Source organism: Leucoraja erinacea, chromosome 36 (genome assembly GCF_028641065.1).
Source record: "Leucoraja erinacea ecotype New England chromosome 36, Leri_hhj_1, whole genome shotgun sequence".
Classification (NCBI taxonomy): domain Eukaryota; kingdom Metazoa; phylum Chordata; class Chondrichthyes; order Rajiformes; family Rajidae; genus Leucoraja; species Leucoraja erinaceus.
This window is the reverse complement of record NC_073412.1, coordinates 11,839,671-11,866,119: the sequence shown is the minus strand read 5'-3', so window position 1 is coordinate 11,866,119 and position 26,449 is coordinate 11,839,671. Positions and strand designations below refer to the sequence as shown.

The following is a 26,449-nucleotide window of genomic DNA, read 5'->3' as shown; positions in this document are numbered from 1 at the left end:
TACCCAGGGAACTTAGTGAGTAACAGCAGTTTGTATCATCTACATGATGTCCTGCAGCAAATGTTCCCAATGTTGGGCGAGACCAGAACCAGGGGCCACAGTCTTAGAATAAAGGGGAGGCCATTTAAGACTGAGGTGAGAAAAAAACGTTTTCACACAGAGAGTTGTGAATTTGTGGAATTCCCTGCCACAGAGGGCAGTGGAGGCCAAATCACTGGATGGATTTAAGAGAGAGTTGGATAGAGCTCTAGGGGCTAGTGGAGTCAAGGGATATGGGGAGAAGGCAGGCATGGGTTATTGATAGGGGATGATCGGCCATGATCACAATGAATGGCGGTGCTGGCTCGAAGGGCCGAATGGCCTCCTCCTGCACCTATTGTCTATGTTTCTATGTTTCTAATATCCAATGACTTGCACCTTGTGAACAAACAAAGAATCATTGCGCTATTAGCTGCGTGGCTGAACTTGGATTCAGCCTCTGCAATCGTACAAACACTGCATGCACATGAAGTTTGTTTTGCGTTCGACAGTGCACGGAGCCTCTCCCTGTACCTTGAGCTCTGGCATGTTTACAATGAGTTGTATTGGTATTGTGACGTCTGGCTCGTTGGTGTAGTCCATTGGCACTATGTGAGGAGCCATCTCATGGTATCTGCCGTGCAGCCTGCAGAGAAATGAAAGACAACCTTTGAGAACCTGGACGCATGCTTTTTCCAACTTGGAGAGTCTTAAGGCACCAGCCAGTCAGTCCACCTGCTCCTCGATTAATAATCAAGTCGGGGACTTAATGCTGGCAACATTGGCAACCACATCAATTTTCTTATACAACACAGGCTGAGAAATGTTCCTCTGGGAACGAAAATGTTTCAATACTGAATATGAACCATCTTACCTCAACTAGAGAGCAGTCCTGAACTGCTATCCACCTAAGGTAGACAAAGTTGCTGGTGAAACTCAGCTGGGTGCGGCAGCATCTATGGAGCGAAGGAAATAGGCAACGTTTCGTCCCGAAACGTTGCCTATTTCCTTTGCTCCATAGATGCTGCCGCACCCGCTGAGTTTCTCCAGCAACTTTGTCTACCTTCGATTTTCCAGCATCTGCAGTTCCTTCTTGAACACTGCTATCGACCTCATTGGTGACCCTCGGACTATCTTTAATCAGACTTCATTGGCTTTATCTTGCTCTAAACGTTACCCCCTTATCATGTATCTGTACATGTGAATGGCTCGATTGTAATCATGTATTGTCTTTCTGCTGACTAGTTAGCACGCAACAAAAGCTGTTCACTGTACCTCGATACATGTGACAATAAACTAAACTGAACTGATATGTACTGGTAATAGTGCCGCTACAGTTATACAGACATGTAACCATCACACAGACCACATTTCCCACCGTAGACTCCATCTCTACTTCATGAGGCCTCAGAAGGGGTGGGAGACCTTCACGTGGTCCATCCTGCTTCAATGAATGCAATCAACCCGCTGTGCACAATCAAGTAAGATCAAATAGAACAAGTTGTCCTACAACTTTAGGCTGTGCATGCCATACGCATGAAGAAGAAGGTGTCAGAAAAGCAGCCAACATAATCAAAGAGTGTAAGGTGGAACTGCAGATGTTAGTTTAAACCGAAGATAGACAGAAAATGCTGGAGTGACTCAGCGGGACAGGCAGCATCTCTGGGGAGAAGGAATGGGTGACATTTTAGGTCGAGATCCTTCTTCAGACTCTCGAACCAAAACGTCACCTAAAACTTTGGTTTAGACCAGCATCTGCAGTTCCTCGTGGAGATTGAAAGTCTGAAGAAGGGTCTCGAGCCGAAACGTCACCCGTTTAATCCTTCTCTCCAGAGATGCTGCCTGTCCCGCTGAGTTACTCCAGCATTGTGTGTCTATCTGCAGTCCCTTCCTACACACACTGAAAGCTGGGATACTCTGATTCAGCTGTACCATATTGTGGGTATTGAGCTCCGTCGATGGAACTGCTGTGCTACTGTGCTGTCCCCTCTCGAGATTGCAGCATAGTTTAGATTTGAGTACCCTTTGTGTTTTGTGCCAGACCTCCAAATATTAGCCCTGTGGCTCACCTGCTCTCCCCTTTGCCAAGGAGTCAGTGCCTGTGATTAAATAAAATGACAGCACAAGGATTATTTATTACACTGTGCAGAATGTGTTAGCTTCCGTGAGCCAACACTAAACTCCAGGAATGAATAGCAGCCAACCTTTTCAACCCGTTCTATTACGGCAGTGCAGCTGATACCAACAGTAATCAGCTTTGCTACGAAGCAACAGGCACAGATATCAGCACACGTACCCAGTAAAAATGTGATTGAATCATCCATTCGGTTTAATGAACGATGATTACTACACTTAGCTCTCCTTATCTCATTGCAAGAGGCTGACGCTGCAGCAGTCTGAAATGAGCCATTTAATCGTCTGGCCTGACAGCTGATCGAATTGTCGTTGTGGAGCTGATTCATGGCTTTGTATCTCTTTCGATTAAAATTAATCCTCCATCAGCCGTCTCCAGGCAAGACGCAGTTTTGTGTTGATATTTTTCCTGACTCGAAGCATTTCAATTGTAGGTGGCGCAAGAGCAGCCTTAAAAATCACGCCTTGTAAAGCAAACCACACAGAATGTAACTCTGCTTGTCAATTCACAATGCTCGTTGCACAATCCAACCTCTCCTCACAGAATTCAGCCTCCCTTCCATAGACTCCATTTACACCTCACGCTGCCTCCGCAAGCCCACCAGCATCATCAAGGAAGAGTTGCACCCCGTCTCCCCTCTTCCATCAGGCAAAAGGTACAGAAGTGTGAAAACTCACACCTGCAAATTCAGGGACAGTTTCTTCCCAGTAGCTTTCAGGCAACTTTCCTACCATCAACTACAGAGCAGTCCTGAAATACTATCTATCTCATTGGAGACCCTCGGACTATCTTTGATTGGAATTTACTGGATTTTATCTTGCTCTAAATATTATTCCCGTTATTCCCTTTATCATGTGTTTGTACACTGTGGACGGTTCGATTGTAATCATGTATTGTCTTTCTGCTGAATGGATAGCACGCAACAAAAGCTGTTCACTAGACCTCGGCACACGTGACAATAAACTCAGCTCAACGCTCACACACCCGAGCCATGTTTACACCCACTATGTCTGCACGAACCACTCCAGGATGAAACATTGCATTTTGAAACTCAGTTTGTTAGTCAAGCACTGTCCTGGGATTTGGTGTATTCTCTTGAGGTTAGAAGAATGAGAGTGAACTCATTTAAAACTCTTATGGGGCTTCATTGGATAGATCCTTATGGGGCTGTGCCACTTGGGCAAACTAATCCACGAGTTCTGACGAGTTTGCCCTCGACTCATGCTTGCAGCATGGTCGACACGAGGTCCTAGGAGGTCTTTGTAACTCTCCTTCATGCTCGAGAGTGTGCTCGAAGCCTCAGCTAGTGCGCGGCGTCTTTTTCAATATGTTGAAAAATGCCCGCGAGTAAAAAAAGGTTGCCATGGAAAAAATCGATACTTTTTTTACTCGTAGGTTTAGTCGTAGTAGGTCGGCATGTTAGTCGTAGGTAATCGAGGGTAGTCGAAGGTAGTTGTAGATAGTCTTCATCATAGTCGAAGGAGGTCGTCTTCACTCTCCACTATTCAGTGTCCAATTTTCCCAATATATCTATCTATCTATCTATCTATCTATCTATCTATCTATCTATCTATCTATCTATCTATCTATCTGTCTGTCTGTCTGTCTGTCTGTCTGTCTGTCTGTCTATCTATCTATCTATCTATCTATCCATTATCCATCTATCCATTCATCTATCTATCTGTCTATCTATCAGTCTATCTGCCTACCTACCCTGCGATTCTAGAAGAGACATGTGAAATGTATGCGCCCATTGCCTACATCTACAGCGGGGATGCATTCTTTAGCAGAAGGGGCAGCGAACCAACATAATAACAGCAGGACACAAGGGTGAGTTGCCTGTGAGCTTGTGACCACAGGTTGGTGGGGGCAATTGGCTATTGTACATTGCCCATGGTGTGCAGCAGATGAGTGGTAGAATTGTGGGCATGTTGTGGACAGGGAATGTGGGGAGAATAAAATGAGATAGGGCACGATTAGTGTAAGTGGGACATCACGCGGTCATGGTGACACAACAGTAGAGTTGCTGCCTTACAGCGCTTGCAGCACCGGAGACCAGGGTTCGATCCCAACTACGGGTGCTGTCTGTTCGGAGTTTGTACGTTCTCCCCGTGACCTGCATAGGTTTCTCTGAGATCTTCGGTTTCCTCCCACACTCCAAAGACATACACGTATGTAGGTTAATTGGCTTGGTGTATGTGCACAAATTGTCCCTAGTGTGTGTAGGATAGTGTTAGTATGCGGGGATCACTGGTCAGTGCGGACTCGGTGGGCCGAAGGGCCTGTTTCCGCACTGTATCTCTAAACTAAAAACTAAACTAAATGCTTTTATATACTCCAGTTTTTGTTCTTTCTCTCTTTTAAATGCCCTATTAATCTATGAATCTATCAATCAGAGGGCATCATAAACAGTCTATTCCCGCAGCAGCTTCACGGGATGGGATTGATAGGAATATCTGACAGAGAACGTGGCAGAGACTCGATGGGCCAAATGGCCTCCTGCTACGTTCCAAAAAAATGTAGCAAACATGAGTATTTGGTGACATCCAAAGCTTACAACTATGTCAGTGATCTTGACTTAGTTATCCTGGCATATGTGTGGATAATAAGGAAGAGGGTAAGCTTTGATCAATGTGCTTGAACCTAAATCATTGACTAATTTCATCCCGGGCCTGATTTTATGTTGAAACTGGATGGAATCAGGCGTTTGCCAGTTTTACACCATGTTCCCGGCTGATTGTTTATTTCCCTATTAGTTGCACAATGGGTGGGTTAGGTTAACATTAACTTTAGATGCATTAGCTTGTTCCTGTTCCATTTGAAGCTGTCTTCATTGCAGGCAAAATGTGTAGGAAGGAACTGCAGATGCTGCTTTACACTGAAGATGGACACAAAAAGCTGGAGTAACAGCGGGACAGGCAACATCTCTGGAGGAAAGGAGTGGGTGACGTTTCGGGTCATCGAGTGTTACAGTGTGGAAACAGGCCCTTCGGCCCAACTTGCCCACACCAGCCAACGTGTCCCAGCTACACTAGTCCCACCTGCCTGCGCTTGCTCCATATTCCTCCAAACATGACCTATCCATGTACCTGTCTAACTGTTTCTTAAACGTTGGGATAGTCCCTGCCTCAACTACCTCCTCTGGCAGCTTGTTCCATACACCCACCACCCTTTGTGTGAAAAAGTTACTCCTCAGATTTCTATTAAATCTTTTCCCATTCACTTTGAACCTATTTCCTCTGGCCCTCGATTCCCCTACCCAGGGCAAGAGATTCTGTGCATCTACCCGATCTATTCCTCTCATGGTTTTAAACACCTCTATAAGATCTCACCTCATCTTCCTGTGCTCCAAGGAATAGAGGACCAGTCTACTCAACCTCTCAAGACCCTTCTTCAGACTAAGAGTCAGGGGAAAGATTAGTATACAAACTTAAAGCACACAGCATTGGGGGTTCAGTATTGATGTGGATAGAGAACTGGCTGGCAAACAGGAAGCAAAGAGTAGGTGTAAACGGGTCCTTTTCACAATGGCAGGCAGTGACTAGTGGGGTACCGCAAGGCTCAGTGCTGGGACCCCAGCTATTTACAATATATATTAATGATCTGGATGAGGGAATTGAAGGCAATATCTCCAAGTTTGCGGATGACACTAAGCTGGGGGGCAGTGTTAGCTGTGAGGAGGATGCTAGGAGACTGCAAGGTGACTTGGATAGGCTGGGTGAGTGGGCAAATGTTTGGCAGATGCAGTATAATGTGGATAAATGTGAGGTTATCCATTTTGGTGGCAAAAAACAGGAAAGACTATTATCTAAATGGTGGCCGATTGGGAAAGGGGGAGATGCAGCGAGACCTGGGTGTCATGGTACACCAGTCATTGAAAGTAGGCATGCAGGTGCAGCAGGCAGTGAAGAAAGTGAATGGTATGTTAGCTTTCATAGCAAAAGGATTTGAGTATAGGAGCAGGGAGGTTCGATTGCAGTCGTACAGGGTCTTGGTGACACCACACCTGGAGTATTGCGTACAGTTTTGGTCTCCAAATCTGAGGAAGGACATTATTGCCATAGAGGGAGTGCAGAGAAGGTTCACCAGACTGATTCCTGGGATGTCAGGACTGTCTTATGAAGAAAGGCTGGATAGACTTGGTTTATACTCTCTAGAATTTAGGAGATTGAGAGGGGATCTTATAGAAACTTACAAAATTCTTAAAGGGTTGGACAGGCTAGATGCAGGAAGATTGTTCCCGATGTTGGTGAAGTCCAGGACAAGGGGACACAGCTTAAGGATAAGGGGGAAATCCTTTAAAACGAGATGAGAAAAACTTTTTTCACACAGAGAGTGGTGAATCTCTGGAACTCTCTGCCACAGAGGGTAGTCGAGGCCAGTTCATTGGCTATATTTAAGAGGGAGTTAGATGTGGCCCTTGTGGCTAAAGGGGATCAGGGGGTATGGAGAGAGGGCAGGTACGGGATACTGAGTTGGATGATCAGCCATAATCATATTGAATGGCGGTGCAGGCTCGAAGGGCCGAATGGCCTACTCCTGTACCTAATTTCTATGTTTCTATGAAAGGGAAACAGGTGATATAGGCGGCGATATACAGAGAGATATAGAATAAATGAATGAAAGATATGCAAAAAAGTAATGATGATAAAGGGAACAGGCCTAGGGGAAAATGAGTTACACACAATGAGACTCAACAAGCAGAGGTGTTCAGTCTCCTCCGGCTACGTTGCTGTGTGTCTACACTGTTCACCCGCACATTACTGATTCATATTACCTCCACTAATCTAGCAATCCGAGAGGGTTGCGGATCAGATAGCGGACTTTTGAGTCAAAACGACTAATTTATTCAAGGCTTTCAACCTAACTCTCCAGAGGAGAGATCCAATTACTAAATAATCAAATCCTTCCACACCACTGAGCACTGAAAACAAGAGATAAAGCATGTAATGCGTCAAATATAAAAGGATAGTCCGGGGTCCATTAAAACCTAATGCGTCAAAACATCTCATTAATTACTATGTGCCTGAAATTAATGTACCTCTTGGATTATTACAGGCCATATTTCTCAGTTATAACTTTTATCAGGATTGTTTAAGCTCTGTGACTAAACAAATAATCTGCAAATTGGAAATAAAATGATGCTGAACCCGCCTGGACTGAAATGTGTCCCTGGTGGTGAGAGGAGCAGCTGGTAAAGAGTTTAATTACAATTGGAGGACAGTAGCGGGATATAATGTGCTATCTCTGATGCCAGCTGACTCAGCAAGGACCAGAGTCCTCATAAAGCTGTGACAATGGGCAGCTTGGCTCTCATCCGTTGGCTGAGAGAAACATAACAGAGTCTTGTTCGCTGATCTGGAACTCCGAGAATATCGGCGACCAGCGATTCTCAAACCTGCATTGCCGCAGAGGTAAACACCGCTCCAGTCCCACACCGAGACACGGGGAGACACAAGATGCTGGAGTGACTCAGCGGGCCTACCATCGGTTTAAACCTGCATCGACTACACACTGAGACATGGGGTGCCGGGTTTCAGAATATTCGACACCCAGAAGAGGACAAGAACCTGAGGGGTGAGGGTGGTGGAGGTTTGGAAGTAACTGATGGCCCAACCCCCACAGGATAGTTAGGGCGGCACGGTGGCGCAGCAGTGGAGTTGCTGCCTTACAGCGCCTGAGAACCAGGTTCGATTCTGACGACGGGAGTCTATACGGAGTTTGTTTAAGAAGTGTTTAAGAAGGAACTGCAGATGCTGGAAAATCGAAGGCAGACAAAAGTGTTGGAGAAACTCAGCGGGTGCAGCGGCATCTATGGAGCGAAGGAAATAGGCAACGTTTCGTCCCGAAACGTTGCCTATTTCCTTCGCTCCATAGATGCCGCTGCACCCGCTGAGTTTCTCCAGCACTTTTGTCTGCCTAGGTTTGTAGGTAAATTGGCTTGGTATAAGTGTAAATTGTCCCTAGAGTGTGTAGGATAGTGTTAGCGTGCGGGGATTGGTGGTCGGAGCAGGCTCGGTGGGCTGAAGGGCCTGTTTCTGCGCTGTATCTCTAAACTAAACTAAACTTTCTATCATGTCCACCGCTGCTGACTCTCAGACCTTGGTACACGTGACATTAAGTTAAACTGAAACTGCCACCACTGCCTCATCAACAAGCCACATGAGGCCACCTGATCAAAGCAGGTGATGTACCCTCTGGAGTTTAGAAGGATGAGAGGCGATCCCATTGAAACATATAAGATTGTTAACGGCTTGGACACGCTAGAGGCAGGAAACGTGTTCCCGATGTTGGGGGAGTCCAGAACCAGGGGCCACAGTTTAAGAATAAGGAGTAAGCCATTTAGAACGGAGACAAGGAAACACTTTTTCTCACAGAGAGTGGTGAGTCTGTGGAATTCTCTTCCTCAGAGGGCGGTGGAGGCAGGTTCTCTGGATGCTTTCAAGAGAGAGCTAGATAGGGCTCTTAAAAATAGTGGAGTCAGGGGATATGGGGAGAAGGCAGGAACGGGGTACTCATTGGGGATGATCAGCCATGATCACATTGAATGGCAGTGCTGGTTCGAAGGGCCGAATGGCCTACTCCTGCACCTATTGTCTATTGTCTATTACATGGGGAGCAGACAAGGCACAGAACAGGACACGGAGTGCTGGAGTAACTCAGCGGGTCAGGCAGCATCTCTGAAGAACTTGGATAGGTGACGTTTCGGGATGAGATCCTTCTTCAGACTGATTCTGGTCTACAAGACAAAACATCTCTCTCTATCTCTCTCCCTCCCGTTTGTGTAATAAAAAATAACATGTCAATAATTCCTTGTGTTGTTAATATACATCCTGGAAACTGCAACCACACTTAAGGTAGAAGGAATGGCTGACGTTTCCATTGTAGGAAGGAACTGCAGATATCCAGAGATGCTTGATACTGCTTGACTCGCTGAGTTACTCCAGCATTTTGCCTCTACCTTCGGTGTAAACCAGCGTCTGCAGTTCCGTCCTACACACTACACTTCAGGTGATCTTTTATTGGAAGTTGTATTGTTATAAGTATAATTGTTTAGTTACATAAACACCATTGATAGCAGTGTCCTACACACAGATTTTGCCCGAAGAAGGGTCTTGACCCGAAACGTCACCCATTTCTTTTCCCCAGAGATGCTGCCTGTCCTGCTGGGTTACTCCAGCATTTTGTATCTATCTTTGGTGTAAACCAGCATACAGCATGGAAACAGGCCCTTCGGCCCACCTTGCCCATTCTGGCACCTTCATACAGATTTTGCTCCATCTCTTGCCCAAAAACCGGCCTTGGATCCGATTCAAAGAACCACAGTTCACACCATTCCGACGTGGCGTGTGTGGAAGTGTATCTTCTTTTTTTGTTTGACTGTGACAATGGGGGAAGAGAGGAGCTTTGGCCAGCTTCCTCCTCCCCGTATTGGGTTCAGGGGCAACAGCTGCTAACTGAGGGCAACCTGAATCCTCAGGGGTAGGAATAAATATATGGATGCTAGCCAGAACTACCCTGGCCACACACTCACCGGGACAATTAACATCAACATGCACTTCCATCTCCACTCATTTCCTAGTATTTAAAGGCTAAAGTTGATACCTCGAGTCATTTATTCCACAATTACAGAATAGCTCCACAGAATTCCTAACAAGCCAACGGAAACATGATACTCCAGCCTGAGACATCTCTACACATTAGGACGAGGTGCCGCAAAACTGATATCATATTGGCAGTACCAAATTAGATTACCAAATGAGTATTTTAATTAGTAGATCACTTACTGACCAACTATTGAGTAATACATAGGTTGCGTTCCAAAGGCAGTTATAAACACAAGGGCCATTCTCAGGGTCCTATCTCAGCTAATAAAGAAAGCCTCCAGGAATAGGGTAATACTGTTCACAGCAGTAGACGAAGGGTCTTGACCTGAAACATCACCCATTCCTTCTCTCCAGAGATGCTGACTGTCCCGCTGAGTTACTCCAGCTTTTTGTGTCTATCTTCGGTTTAAACCAGCATCTGCAGTTTCTTCCTACACGATATTCTATCATGTATCTATACACTGTAAATGGCTGTACACTGTGGATGATTCAATTGTAACCACCTATAGTCTTTCCACTGACTGGTTAGCATGCAACAAAAGATTTTCACTGTACCTTGGTATCTCCTGGGATGTCTTACCTTGTCACTGACCCTATTGGTTAATTGCAACATGGATTAGGGGGCACTATTGCCAGGGGTATTTCAAGCAGGTACTATAACAGCAGTTAAAAGGCACTTGGACAGGTACATGGATAGGAAAGGTTTAGGGATATGGGTCAAACATGGGGGAATGGGACTAACTTAGATGAGGCATCTTGGTTGGCATGGATGAATTGGGCCTATGATTCTAAATGGCCTCCTACTGCATTGTAAGATTCTAGATTCTTCCATGTCAATTTTTGCAATAAAACATAATTTATATCATTATTTTCTGACACTTATCGTGAATGCCGGCCACAAGCCTGTTTACTTCATCTGATTCACAGTGGCTCTGGACCATGGCTTGCCTGCAGCCTGTAACCTGGTGTGCAGTGAAGCTGAACCTTCTGGGAGTGTGCTCTTCTTCCCTGTCAGTTAGACATTCCTGAAAAAAGATATCTGACAAGATTCCAGAATCGTGAGATCCCTTGGGGTTTAGTTGCATTAAGCCACCAAGTTGGAGACTTCCTGGCAAACTGACTTTCTTTCTTTGTATCTATTTTGTAGTAAAGCAATTGAAGACTCTGAAAGCCTACAGTCTCCCGAGCAAACCAATAATGCAAAACCATTCCTGACGAACTTTCCCAATAAGACAATAGACAATAGGTGCAGGAGGAGGCTATTCGGCCCTTCCAGCCAGCACCGCCATTCAATGTGATCATGGCTGATCATCACCAATCAGTACCCCGATCCTGCCTTCCCCCCATATCCCATAATGTATAGGAGCAGAATTAGAACATATGGTCCGTCAAGTCTGCTCCGCCATCCGATCACGGCTGATCTATTTTTCCCCTCTCAATCCCATTCTCCTGCCTTATCCCCATAATCTTTGACACCTGTACCATCAACCTTTCAAAATACCCAATAGCGATCTGTTGCAAAGAATACCACAGATTCACCACCCTCTGACTAAAGAAATTCCTCCTCATCACCATTCTAAAGGTGCATCCTATTATTTTGAGGCTAAGCCCTCTGGTCCAAGATCCTCCCACTACTGGAAACACCCTCTCCATATCCACTCTATCCAGACCATTCATTATTTGTGTAGGAAGGCATTGCAGATGCTAGGCTATACTGAAGGTAGACACAAAAAGCTGGAGTAACTTAGCGGGTCAGAGGGTCTAAACCTGAAACGTCACCTATTCCTTTACGCCAGAGATGCTGTCAGATCCGTTGAGTTACTCCAGCTTTCTGTATCTATGTTTTTTCATTATTTGGTTAGTTTCATTGAGATCTACCCCTCATCCTCCTACACTCCAGCGAATAGAGGCCCAGAACCATCAAACACTCCTAATACATTAAACCAATCATCCCGGGTTAAGACCCAAAATGTTGTCTATCCATTTGCCTACACAGATACTGCATGACCTGCTAAGTTCCTCCAGCCATCTCTCCAGTTTGCCCCAATATTTCACCAGCCACTGACACAATGTGCCCATGAAGTTCACTCCTACTGAGCTCGAGACTGCACTTCACTGCAGTCTTAATCAAAACAAGGTATTCCATTTATTTGAAGTGGTTTGAAGATGAGTCGCGGCCTGAAACGTCACCTATTCCTTTTCACCAGAGATGCAGATTGACCCAATGAATTACTCCAGCTTTTTGTGTCTCTCCTCGGTTTAAACCAGCATCTGCAGTTCCTTCCTAAGTATTCCATTTGTTTAGTTGTTTGAACAATATTTTCCCTCATTCTCGATAATAACAATCGTTTAGGCCAGGAGTTGCATTTATGCCACTGTGACATTTACTTACTTTCTAGGAACAATTTAAAAATATATATTTTTTCACCCAGAGAGTTGTGAATCTGTGGAATTCTCTGCCACAGAAGACAGTGGAGGCCAATTAGTTGGATGTTTTCAAGAGAGAGTTAGATTTAGCTCTTAGGGCTAAAAGAATCAAGAGATATCGGGGGGGAAAAGCAGGAACGGGGAACTGATTTTCGATGATCAGCCATAATCATATTGAATGGCAGTAGACACAAAATGCTGGAGTAACTCAGTGGGGCAGGCAGCATCTCTGGGGAGAAGGAATGGGCGACATTTCGGGTCGAGACCCTTCTTCAGACTGAATGGCGGTGCTGGCTCGAAGGGCCGAATGGCATACTCCTGCACCTATTTTCTATGTTTCTATGCTTCAATGTTGTTATGTGTCATGGTTTTGAGGGACACCTTTTACAATTATCTTGCCAAATTCCTTCACTGCCATTTCATTACGATGACAGTAGGATCACATCTATATAACAAAAAGTCTCATCTTGAGCACGTTCTGTCTGCTCTTTATATTGCTTTTAGAAAAAATGCTACCATATATTGCTATGATTTTTGGCCATCTTACTCGCAGTCCTCCTCCGCTGAACAGCCTCAAGGATTTTTCCGATCGATTAAAAATAAAAAAGTTATGAATGTTTAAAAAATCTTGAGATCCGCTGATTGGTCCTCTCACCTGCCAATCACCATGATGAAAGTAAATCCCCTTTTGGGGAGCCAGGAGTATAAAGCCCAAATGGTATGAAATTGCATTTGGATTTGGTGGCCTGCACTCTGCTTGAAATGGTATGAAATTGTATTTGAATTTGGTGGCCTGCACTCTGCTTGAAATGGAATTTCAAGGAATAGCCGTGAGTGAACTGCCAGCCCACCAGCTGTGAGTCAATCAACTCCAGCCCACCAGCCGTGAGTGAACTGCCAGCCCACCAGCCCTGAATGACAGCTGCCAGCCCACCAGGCCTGAGTGATTGAGCTGCCAGTCCAGGAATCCATTGGGCCCACAATGTCCATACTAGCCCTCTGGAAACCAGTCCCTTCAGCCCACAACACCAGTGCTCCTGTGTGAACATGGGACCCAACTGGTCCCATGTGTCTAGTATCAAGTATGAAAATGTTTTTAACCTATTTTTCCTCACAGAATTAGAGTACTCAAATGCTTTCCACACAGGTTCTGCATCTCCACACAGTGCATCACCCAGGATTATGTGTCACTCAGAAATCCAGTAATCAAAATGGGAATTGACTGCCCCAATTATATTGTTCATTACCCGTGACGTGGCTTAATAAATGTGGCAGTAAATTAGCTTTTTCAAGCGTTTCATCTCATCAGAGTCCCAGACCCTGATTTGCTGGATGGATGGCAAAATCTAGAAAACAAAAACAACTCCATGTAGAAAGAGAAAAATATATACGTCACGTAAAAGGCGGTTTGAGTCAATTGTCAGTAAATCTCTCGTCTTCACTGTTGCAAAGAGGAAGGACAGCTGTGTAAAGGTTAGGAATTAGCTCCGTGATGAATCATAGGAGCGGGGAGAAGCTGTTCAGCCCACTGACCCAGTTCTATCATTCGGTTGCCACTGATTTATTCCTTCAACATCCATCATTGCTCTTTATCCATTCCCACCCTTATCTGGCCAAGATCAAACTACCTGAGTGGGATAACTTTTTCCTTATGTTCTAGATGTCTTCCAAGAGGATGTCGCTCCTCTCCATGCACTCCCCTCTAACCCCTTGTTTAAGAAGGAACTGCAGATGCTGGAAAATCGAAGGTAGACAAAATTGCTGGAGAAACTCAGCGGGTGCAGCAGCATCTATGGAGCGAAGGAAATAGGCAACGTTGCCTATTTCCTTCGCTCCATAGATGCTGCTGCACCCGCTGAGTTTCTCCAGCATTTTTGTCTACCCCCTCTAACCCCTTTATCAGTTTATATAAAACAAGAATTAAATTAAATTAATGTTCAAAACTCATGAAATACGCGGCCATGGAATTAGGGTGGCACAGCGGTAGAGTTGCTACCTTACAGCACTCACAGCGCCGGAGACCTGGGTTCGATCCTGACTACAGGTGCTGTCTGTACACAGTTTGTACGTTCTCCCCGTGACCGAGTGTGTTTTCTCCGAGATCTTCAGTTTCCTCCCACACTCCAAAGACACTCCACATTCCACTCCGGAGGGCCTGTTTTCCCACTGTATCTCTGAAACTAAAACTACATTTGCCAGTGTTTGATACTGACAGCTTTCAAACCGGAAAAGTTCCCTTTCAGTTTAGTTTAGTTTAGTTTAGAGATACGGCAAGGAGAAAGGCCCTTCGACCCATCGAGACCATGCCCCCCCCCCCCCCCCTCCCCCCCCCCCACCCAGCAGTCCCCATACATTAGCCCCATCCTACACACTTGAGAAAACTTGCAATTTTTACCAAAGCCAATTAACCGACAAACCTGTATTTCTTTATAGTGTGTAGGAGGAAACCGGAATACCCGGAGAAAACTCATGTGGTCACAGGGAGAACATACAAACTCTGTACAGGTAGGACCTTAGTCTGGATCGAATCCGAGTGTCTGGCACTGTAAAGGGCCTGTCCCACCAGCATTCGACTCCATACGCCAAGTGCGACCTAAAGGGCCAGTCCCACCAGCATGCGCCAGCATGCGGCAAGCGCGACCAAACCAGAAGCAGGGGCCGCGCGGAGGTCGAGTGAGTGACATGAAGTTCGAGCAAAGTCCGCGGTGACGTACGGCGTCGAGGCGGCTGCGGGCCGGCAGGCCGTTGCCGCGCAGAATTTTTGAACACAGTCAGTTTTTCGGAGCCCTGCGCAATGTCGGGACCAGCTCCGCACAACTCCATACGGCTCCGGCGATCGAAGTGGGACTGGCCCCATAATGCCATAAGGCTCAAGCAACCACGTTAGGTCGCGCTTGCCGCATGCAGGCGCATGCTGGTGGGAACGGCCCTTTAGGTCACGCTTGCCGCACGGAGTAGCATGCTCGTGGGACAGGCCCTTTAGGCAACAACTCTACCGCTGCACCACCGTGCCACGCTTTTTTGTTCTGAAGAAAGGACTCAATCTGAAACGTTGCCTGTCCTGTCCCTCCACAGATGCTGCCTGACACTCTGAGCTCCACCAGCACTTACTGCTTTGCCTTTTAGTTCTCCTGTGTACAAATCTAAGATTCCCTCTCTGTCAGTGGAACCTCCTTTAGCCGACAACCAACACAGATTAGTGTGCTCCCTCGACTATTGCCTTCAGTGGATTGACAATTTTAACGTGGTGGCTGTAAGGAAGTTTACAAGATTTAAACTTTATAAAAATGGATTCAGTTGAAACTAAGGCAGGCTGTTACCTTTCTCTTATTAATTGCAAATCCAGCAGAATGCTCTAACCCTTGCTCTTATTATACTAACAAGGCTAACACGTTGTTTATGTGCCTTTTTCCAATAATACAAGTGAGATCACAAGCACAACTTCATGAATGTCTCCTCCATAATATAAACATTTAGAGGCTGTTCAGACTCTCGGCTCTTACCCTTGCTCTATAAGATTATAATGTGCGTCATTCTGTAAAAACAAAACAAAATTCTTGTTCTGAAGAAAAATAGCTGCCTCATATAACCATATATGGCTAACCCTTCCTTTCTCAGAAGAACCTGTCAATCTTAAGAAGCTGTCAATTTTAAGAAGCAAGAGGCTGTACTATGCTCTGTAGATAAGGTATTGCTGAATCACTGATTATTGGAGTATAAATACATGTACTTAATCACTGTTCCTTTCTGTGTGATTACTCTGTATAGTCTGTATCTACATAGTGTAAGAGTCTTACCACACCCGCCTGGCGAAATTAAGATTTTACTGATTTTATTTTTGTTTTTGTCTGTTTAAGAAAAGTGAACCACAACAGCTATTCTTTTGCTGATAAATTCTCAAACTCTGGAATTCCTTTGTAAAACTCCACCAACTCTCTGTCTCTTTTATGGCTCCAACGTTCATCTCTAACCAGGTTTTGGGGGCTGGGGCCCAAATGTTTATTGACAGCTGTCTATGAAATAGCTTGCCATATTTTTTCTGTTGGAGGGATATATTTAAAGACCTTACATTTTTGTTCATAGAATGAAATCACACAACGGAGAAGGAGGCCACTCTGCCCATTTACATCTATGCAGGCTCATTAAAAGTAGCCATCCAATGTATCCCACACAGTTGTTTTTTCCCAACATCATGTATCTTTTCACTTCCGTGGAATTCTCTGCCTCAGAGGGTGGTGGAGGCAGGTTCTCTGGATGTTTTCAAGAGAGAGCTAGATAGGGCTCTTAAAAATAGCGGAGCCACGGGATATAGGGAGAAGGCAGGAACGGGGTACTGATTGTAGATGATCAGCCATGATCACATTGAATGGCCGTGCTGGCTCAAAGAGCCAAATGGCCTACTCCTGCACTATTGTCTATTGTCAAACATTTATCTAATTCTCCTTTAAAACTTACTGTGTAACGTTTCCATGCTCTTTTCAAGAAAAGATTCCTGACCACAGCTCCCTGCATAAACTATACCCAACATTTTGCCTTAACTTGTTTACCCTGTTCTTATAGCCCTCCGTCGCTGGAAGTGCGAACTATATCAAATGGCCGCAGAAATTTGAAGACCTGTATTACGTTCTAGTTTTTCCCATCCGCATCCCCAAGAACATGCCAGTAAATATCCTTTGCCCCCTTCCAAGTTAGGCTAAGCAAATTAAGTTACTAGATGTTCACATCTTTGTCAGTGCGTGGGATACTGATACTAACTTCCTTGTTAGCGCCGGTATATTGAAATTCATGCATCTCAATTTTAGTAACTACATCCATTCTGCAGCCTGAATCTCAAGTACACTAAATGATTTACAGGATTGCGAGAGATAGTGTAAACAAGATCTGGTCACATCACCGAGGTTGACTTTAAGCTATCATTAGCTATTAATTTCTTCAAATGACTACATCATTTACGTCAGAGATCTGGATGTACGAGAAGCTGGAAACACAAGAAGATGAGTCAAGCTACGTCTCCTGTAACATTTCATTGTTTCCCCATCCTTCCTATTTCAAGCCTGACCTTTGCCCTGTTTAACCCGTATCATTCTTGCTTTAGTACTCCAGAGCATCTCCTCCTTGAGTTGGAGTACACCGCCTGGTGTGAGAGTCCAGGACCAGCGGTTGATGTGATGATGACATTTGCACACACAACCTTGGAAGATCATATCATTTTGTGAAGTGCTGCCTTTGTGATCGTCAGGCTTTGCTCCGTTGACCAGTGGCCTTCCCCAGTTGCCTCTGCTTGGAAGATGTCCTGAGCCCAACTGAGAAGAGGACCGCTCCTTCATTTCAAACCACTGGCTAAGCCTTCCACATCCTGGTCTAAAAATTGGCACAGCTTCTTTTGGTCATGGTCTGCCATGTCTTCCACTTATGATACCACGAGCCCAGACCATCACACAAACTAGCCTCCCTTCCATTGACTCCATTTACACCTCACGCTGCCTCGACAAGGCCAGCGGGGGAATCACAGCCCGGTCACTCCCTCATGTATCTGTACACTGTGGATAGTGGATTGTTATCTTGTAGAGTCTTTCTGCTGACTGGTTATCACACAACAGAATCTTTTCACTGTACCTCGGTACCTTTGACAATAAACTAAGCTCAAAGTCAACCACGGTCACCTCCACTTTATGACCCACAGCTTATTGTGGATTAATCACCCGGTGCAAACAGGTTGTCCTTCCCAGCACTGAAGCATTTAAGTGTCTGAAACGGAACAGCAAACTATAACCTTTTCACTCAAGAGGCAAGAACGCAACTGAGTTACAACTGGAGTCAACTGCAATAGAAACCAATCATCCGTGAAGTTTGCCCTCATGCTCCTCAGCACCAATAGTCTATCCCTCCGCACGAAACAGTCACCAATGCCATACAAATATGTGACGAGGTTCAGGCACTGATCGTTCTCCCAGATGGGTGTGGACGTCACTGTGAGACAACATGAATGCTCTTCCTTCGCTCCATAGATGCCGCTGCACCCGCTGAGTTTCTCCAGCAATTTTGTGTACCTAACATGAATGCTCTGTTGGACACATAAGAGACTTCAGATGCTGGAATCTGTAGCAGAACAAGGAGAGCAACTGAAGGAACTGAGTGGGTGAGGTAGGATGAAGAGTAGGTGAAGTGTTCATCCCGAAACATTGACTGTCCATTTCCCTCCATGAATGCTCCCTAACCTCACTGTGGACAAATGGGCTTACTCAGCGTCAAGCGTTACATCGATGAGTTACTTACCGCGCACAAACATAACTGAAAGCTGCTCGGCAATCACTGCGAGTTAATACAGGAAAGCAAGGGATTGGATAGCAACGTGCCATTATATTGAAGCTGTTTAATGCAGCACAGGCTACATGCAACATTGGTGAACCGACTTCATTACAGAGACCCGCTGCCCCCCAAGACTCTGTTCAATCCCGGCCTTGGATACTGTTTGTGTGGAGTTTGCACGTTCTCCCTGTGATCGCGTGGGTTGCCTCTGGGTGCTCCGGTTCTTTCCCACATCACAACGATGTGTGGATTTGTGGGTTCATTTTAAATTGCTCCCTAAAGTACATTTGTTCTTTGCTGAACCAAGTCACAGTCTTGACGGTACTTTTGAGTGAAGTGACAAAAATGTGTTGAAATTGAAAACACAATGGTTTTAGTGGAACCTCGCTCCTCTGTAAATAGCGTTAACGTTGACGATGCGATTTGCCTGTTAATTACTCCTACTATTATTCATTTTTAAACTCTGCAAATTTTGAGATAGGAGGACTCAACAAACCCTACAGTTAATTAGGTAAACTCATGGCACAGGCTGCTGAATCTCTGGACTTTTCTAACTCTGTGAGTTAGAACATGGGAAGATCTAAAGTTGAGGTAGATCATTATTTTTTAACGGTCAGAGCCTGAAGGCAAATAGGAGTTAGTGGCTTTAGATAGATTAGCCGTGATCACATTGAATGGTGAAGGGTCTGGTGGCCTGCCCTGACTTCTAGTTTCTGTTGTTCTATGTGTGGGTGGTGGGGACATGGAATGAGCTGCCAGGGGAGGTACATTACAACATTTAATAGACCTGGAGACTGGTACATGGATAGGAAAGGTTTAGAGAGATATGGGTCAAATGCAGGCGGGTGGAACTAGTATTAAGAATAAGGAGTAAGCCATTTAGAACGGAGACGAGGAAACACTTTTTCTCACAGAGAGTGGTGAGTCTGTGGAATTCTCTGCCTCAGGTGGAGGCAGGGTCTCTGGATGCTTTCAAGAGAGAGCTAGATAGGGCTCTTAAAAATAGCGGAGTCAGGGGATATGGGGAGAAGGCAGGAACGGGGTACTGATTGGGGATGATTAGCCATGATCACATTGAATGGCGGTGCTGGCTCGAAGGGCCAAATGGCCTACTCCTGCACCTATTGTCTATTGTCTATTAATGGGGTTTCTTGGTTGGCATGAGCAAGTTTAGTTTAGTTTAATTTAGAGATACAGCACGGAAACAGGCACTTCAGCCCGCCGAGTCCGCGCCGACAAGCGATCCCCGTATACTAACACTATCCTACACACACCAGGGACAATTTACATTTATACCAAGCAAATTAACCTACAAACCCATACTTGGTGGAGGCCGGTTCACTGGATAATTTCAAGAGAGAGCTAGATGGGGCTGTTGACGATAGCAGAGTCAGGGGATATGAGGAGAAGGCAGGAATGGGGTACTGATTATGGATGGTGACGCTGCCTTGAAGGCCTGAATGGCCTATTCCTGTACCTATATATGCAATGGATATGCAATGGAAGGCATTTAACGACTGCATGGATGAACTACAACAATTGTTCATCCCAGTTTGGCAAAGAAATAAATCAGGGAAGGTAGTGCATCCGTGGATAACAAGGGAAATCAGGGATAGTATCAAAACAAAAGATGAAGCGTACAAATTAGCCAGAAAAAGCAGCCTACCAGAGGACTGGGAGAAATTCGGAGACCAGCAGAGGAGGACAAAGGGCTTAATTAGGAAAGGGAAAATAGATTATGAAAGAAAACTGGCAGGGAACATAAAAACTGACTGCAAAAGTTTTTATAGATATGTGAAGAGAAAAAGATTAGTTAAAACAAATGTAGGTCCCTTGCAGTCAGAAACAGGTGAATTGATCATGGGGAACAAGGACATGGCAGACCAATTGAATAACTACTTTGGTTCCGTCTTCTCTAAGGAAGACATAAATAATCTGCCGGGGGTCAAATGAGATGGAGGAACTGAGTGAAATCCAGGTTAGCCGGGAAGTGGTGTTAGGTAAATTGAATGGATTAAAGGCTGATAAATCCCCAGGGCCAGATAGGCTGCATCCCAGAGTACTTAAGGAAGTAGCCCCAGAAATAGTGGATGCATTAGTGATAATTTTCCAAAACTCTTTAGATGCGGGAGTAGTTCCTGAGGATTGGAGGGTAGCTAATGTAACACCACTTTTTAAAAAGGGAGGGAGAGAGAAAACGGGGAATTACAGACCAGTTAGTCTAACGTCGGTAGTGGGGAAATTGCTAGAATCAGTTATTAAAGATGGGATAGCAGCACATTTGGAAAGTAGTGAAATCATTGGACAAGGTCAGCATGGATTTATGAAGGGTAAATCATGTCTGACGAATCTTATAGAATTTTTCGAGGATGTAACTAGTAGAGTGGATAAGGGAGAACCAGTGGATGTGTTATGTCTGAACTTTCAGAAGGCTTTTGACAAGGTCCCACATAAGAGATTAGTATAAAAACTTAAAGCACACGGTATTGGGGGTTCAGTATTGATGTGGATAGAGAACTGGCTGGCAGACAGGAAGCAAAGAGTAGGAGTAAACGGGTCCTTTTCACAATGACAGGCAGTGACTAGTGGGGTACCGCAAGGCTCAGTTCTGGGACTCCAGCTATTTACGATATACTGGATAGACTCGATTTGTACTCGCTAGAATTTAGAAGATTGCAGGGGGGTCTTATAGAAACTTACAAAATTCTTAAGGGGTTGGACAGGCTAGATGCAGGAAGATTGTTCCCGATGTTGGGGAAGTCCAGAACAAGGGGTCACAGTTTAAGGATAAGGGGGAAATCTTTTAGGACCGAGATGCGGAAAACTTTTTTCACACAGAGTGGTGAATCTGTGGAATTCTCTGCCACAGAAGGTAGTTGAGACCAGTTCATTGGCTATATTTAAGAGGGAGTTAGATGTGGCCCTTGTGGCTAATGGGATCAGGGGGTATGGAGAGAAGGCAGGTACAGGATACTGAGTTGGATGATCAGCCATGATCATATTGAATGGCGGTGCAGGCTCAAAGGGCCAAATGGCCTACTCTTGCACCTATTTTCTATGTTTCTATGTTTCTATTGTCTATATGTCTTTGGAGTATGGCAGGAAGCCGAAGATCTCGGTGAAAACCCAGGCAGGTCATGGGGAGAATATACAAACTCTGTACAGACAGGCACCCGTAGTCAGGATGGAACCCGGGTCTCTGGCGCTGCAAGGCAGCAACTCTACCGATGCTGCGCCACCGTGCCACCCACGCTGGGCTGAGAGACTATTTCTATGAGTGGAGGGGTCATCTTAAAATTACTCTCTTGAATGCTGTGGGAGATCTGGAGTGACAAAAGCGTGCTTGAGCATTGGAACAGTGATTGATGGAAGTTAAAGGCAGCTTGCATGCAAAGCTTTTTTAAAGAAAATATACGACTTGCAGATGCCGTAAATTATCTGTGCTGTTCCAAGATACGTATTTTACGAGCAATGTCAAACTTAGTGTTCCCTAGGATACATAAAGATAAATTTTGTTTACTCTGTGTCAACTCTATCTACTGGTGCGTGATAAAAAATGTTTTTTACCTGCTCCCAGACATGGGAACATTTGAGCACTTTCCCTTTACATTAGGGAATGAAGTTGTCTCGGGATCCGTAGAAAGCAGATTGCAAATAAAGCTGAATGGAAATGTGGATCAGTTAGCTGGAATGAGATGACCACAACTGTGTAGGAAGGAAATGCAGAAACTAGTTTACACCGAAAATAGACACAGTAATGCTTCAGTAATTTGTGGTGGTGAATCTGTGGGATTCTTTGCCACTGAAGACTGCGGAGGACAAGTCAGTGGATATATTTAAGGCAGAGATAGATAGATTGTTGATCAGTACGGGTGTCAGAGGTTATGGGGAGAAGGCAGGAGAATGGGGTTAGGAAGGAGAGATAGATCAGCCATGATTGAATGGTGGAGTAGACTTGATGGGCCGATTGGCCTAATTCTACTCCTATCACTTATGATCTGATGTTACTCACGGGACAGGCAGCACCTCTGGAGATAAGAGATGGGTGATGTTTCGGGTTGAGACCCTTCTTCAGACTTGTCACTTGCAGCTCACCGTGTCCTATTTACAATGATTTTCGTGGCAAGGGCATTTGGAAACTCTATCCCTAACTCTTTCGGGCGGTCACGGTGGCACAGCGATGGAGTTGCTGCCTTGCAACGCTTGCAGCGCCGGAGACCCAGGTTCGATCCCGACTACGGGTACCGTCTGTACGGAGTTTTACGTTCTCCCCGTGACTGCGTGGGTTTTCTCCGAGATCTTTGTCTTCCTCCCACACTCCAAAGACGTACAGGTTTGACGGTTAATTAGCTTGGTGTATGTATAAATTGGCCCTAGTGTGTGTAGGATTTCCGGTGGCGCTGGTGCTGGCTGCCTCCGCCTTCAGTCCGGTATCTGTTTTTTGTTTTTGTTTTGTTGAAAAGCGTTTACTGTGGTTTTTTTAAATGTCGTTATGTGGGGGAAGAGGGTACAGTAAAGGGGATACTGTCCTTCAGTCGCTTCCTGGAGAGGATGCGACTATTATTCGGGTTATCTCCCCCCCCCCCCACCAATGCTGGGCCTGCTGCACCGACATCGCGGAGCTGTGGTTCGCTGAGCACTCAACGCGTGCGGCGCTGATCAACATCGTGGAGTTCTAGCGACTCCGCCCGGCTCGGCCTGTGGACTCGGGAGCCGCGGACTCCGGTGGGAGGCGGCTGATCTGGAGGTCCGGGCCGCTGAGGATGTGCTCCATCGGGGTTCCATCATCCCAGCGTGAGGGCCTGAGCATCGGGCCGCCCGTGGTGGCGACTGCGGGTGCTTGGGAGACCCTGACCATGGGTGAACATCTGGGAAGATCGGCGGGGGGGCTGGCTGGACTATGGTACCTTCCTTAACTTTGGTGCCGCTGTGGGGTTATGTGTCGTGGACTTCTGTGTTTGAGCTTTTTTAAATTTTAATATGTTTTATTTACTTATTATTTATTTTTATGTTACTTGACTGTAAGGAAATTTTATTTTGTTGTCTCTAATATGAGATAATGACAATAAATTGAATACAATAAAAAGGATAGTGTTAAATTTGTGGGGATCGCTGGTCGATGCGGACTCAGTAGGCCGAAGAGCCTGTCAGATGGAATTCCCCAAAGGTTGGACTGAGTCGGAGGTTTGTCAGATCCCATCGGTCTTACTGTGTGGCCAACAACCAGGAAGTCATTTACATGGAAATGAATGAGGACTGAATCAATACTTTATTGCCTCCTTCACGCTGTGATTGATGAGCTTTCAGTCGCTCAGTCACCTCCAGGTCAAAGTGAAACGAGCTGCCCAGCTAATCAAAGGGCAAGAGCAAGCAAAGTGTCACCATGTCAAGGGTTGCTTTGGAACTACTGAACGGGAAATAGTAAACAGGCAGGTTCCACCTACAGGCCAAGGGTTCTCCAGAAGGGTCACAAGCTGATAATTAAGAGGTCATATCAAGGTAATAAGGAGGGCCAGTGTGTCAGTCTTTATAAATCATCCATCCCTAGGGCCCACCTCATCAGTCTAAGCACACCGCGGAAAATGCCAAGGTGGGAGTTGCTGCAACTGGAGGAAAAGCATAGACATTCAAGAAATAGACCCGAGTGGACCATTGTGTCCTGTCCTCCAGCATTCACTGAGGCCCAATGCTCACTCACCTAGTTAATGTTATAGTTATAGTTACATGGACAGGACTGGTTTGGAGGGATATGGACCAAATGCTGACAGGTGGGACCAGTGTAGCTGGGACATGTAGGCCGGTGTGGTCAAGTTGGGCCGAAGGGCCTGTTTTAACACCGTATCACTCTATGACTCTGTGACTCCGACAGCTTAACTGTTTATGCCATCTACTCACATTCCTCAACTCATAATGTAGTAAAACTCTGATAATCTGCCATCCAGCCATTCGGAAATCCCAAAGGATTGGCATCCAGCTCACCAGGTAATGATTGTCAGGCTCTATTTATGCCACCTTTCCTGTCCCGAGGCTCAAATTCCTGCGCTCTCTTTCTCTTCACCAAGGCCCCAGTCCCAGTGCTTATTTTCCACTCAACGCTTCCAGTTCCTGGGCTCCCGTTCCACTCACCAGGGTCCCAATCCATGCCATCTCTTTCCACTCACCAAGTCCCTGGTTTACAGGCTTCCTTTAAACTTACCCGATTCACTAGAAAATCTATTTTATTGCCTCACATTTTGATAAGTGATTTACAAATGTGTGTTGGATAATAATAGAAACCAGAATCTTTGCTGGTCCAGCACCAACAGAGTTCTGTGTGTAATAGATTATTAGAGTTTCTCTGTACCCAACATGAAGGACGGTGGCTGGTCTGCTGTAAAACCTGGGAACTCATTTATAACTGGACAATTGATCTGCTCACAGTTCTGCTGCAGTTGTTTCAAATGGTTGTTGAATGGATAAGACAGAAGAGACAGGTCCCACATTTAATCAGTGGTGTGTCTGATCCAAAATCAGCCTGATTGTTCAAATGTTAGTGGGATTGGATGTCATTACTGATCGCAAACCTGTTAATCCCATCAATCTGAAGAAGGGTTTTAGCCCGAAACGTTGCCCATTTCCTTCGCTCCATAGATGGTGCTGCACCCGCTGAGTTTCTCCAGCATTTTTGTGAACCCCAGTGGGCAGTCTGCGTTGAGTGAAAAGATGGTGTTCACTTGCAATCCAACACCGACCACACCAGAAATAGCGGGCACTTTGGCCATCGGCGCTGGCTCCGATTTGTTCTGTACCACTAGTGTCCCTCTCCCCTGGTTCTCAGTCTGAAGAAGGGTCTTGACCCGAAACATCACCTATTCCTTTTCTCCAGAGATGCTGCCTGACCCGCTGAGTTACTCCAAGCTTTTGTGATCTATCTTTGGTGAACGCCAGCATCTGCAGTTCCTTCCCACACATACTGGAGCAGAGGTTGGTGGAAAATGGGCATCAATAAAACGATGCAAAATGCAGACAAGGAGAGATTAATACACAGTTCATGCACTGTAGGATAGGATGTCTGTGGACAATATCATGTCTGGTCTACACATGACTCCATCCCCCACCAATCTGCCCCTTAAGTATCCAGCAAACTGTATTGTGCCAACAACTTGTTATCGGATGATTCAAGAAGTGGGCTCCTTCTACCCAGGGTACTTAGTGGATAGCAGCAGTTTGTACCATCTACAGGAGGCCCTGCAGCAACTCACCTATACTCACTGATTAGTGCGGGTGTCAGGGGTTATGGGGAGAAGGCAAGTGAATGGGGTTAGGAGGGAGAGATAGATCATCCATGATTGAATGGCAGAGTTAACTTGATGGGCCGAATGGCCTAATTCCGCTCCTATTACCTATGACATTATACCACCTTCCACACCCATGACCTCGACAAGCTGGACAGACAAGGACAACAAAAGCTGTGGAACACCATCACCTGGAAGTTGCCTTCCAAGCCACGCATCGGCTTGTCAATACATTGCTGTCCCTTCAGCATCACTGGGTCGAAATCTGGACTTTCCTCCCTCATGGCTTGTGTGAATAACCACACATCAAGGATGCAGTGATTCAAGAAAGCAGCTCACCACCACGTTCCCCAAGGGCAATTAAATGCTGGCTCAACCTATGAAAACCCTATCCCTTCAATTAATATATTTAAAAAAATGTATTTTGGCAGTGCTGAGGGGACATTTGCTTCCCAATGAAGGATTGCTCACTTCATCTCTGTGAGATTAGCATACACTTCCCCGAGTTGTATTGGCAGCCCACAAGATCTTTCCTTCTCTCCAGAGATGCTGCCTATCCCAGAGGTTGAGAAGGAGTTTCTTCCCAGAGGCAATTCGGACTGTAAACGCCTATCTCACCAGGGACTAACTCTACTGAACGTTTTTCCTTCCATTATTTATTATGTAAAAGAATATGTGTG

The 26,449-nt window shown here is 45.6% G+C and overlaps 1 protein-coding gene across 2 annotated transcripts in view; it reads right to left on the bottom strand.

The window, feature by feature from the left end:
- Nucleotides 1–26,449, bottom strand: part of cib2 (calcium and integrin binding family member 2) — a 111,927-nt gene that overhangs the window by 24,582 nt on the left and 60,896 nt on the right. For both annotated transcript variants that reach the window (XM_055662717.1, XM_055662716.1), the window contains exon 3: nt 553–664. In XM_055662717.1, the coding sequence (XP_055518692.1) occupies nt 553–642 (90 nt within the window). In that variant the 5' untranslated portion in view covers nt 643–664. The remainder of the gene's footprint in view (nt 1–552; nt 665–26,449) is intronic.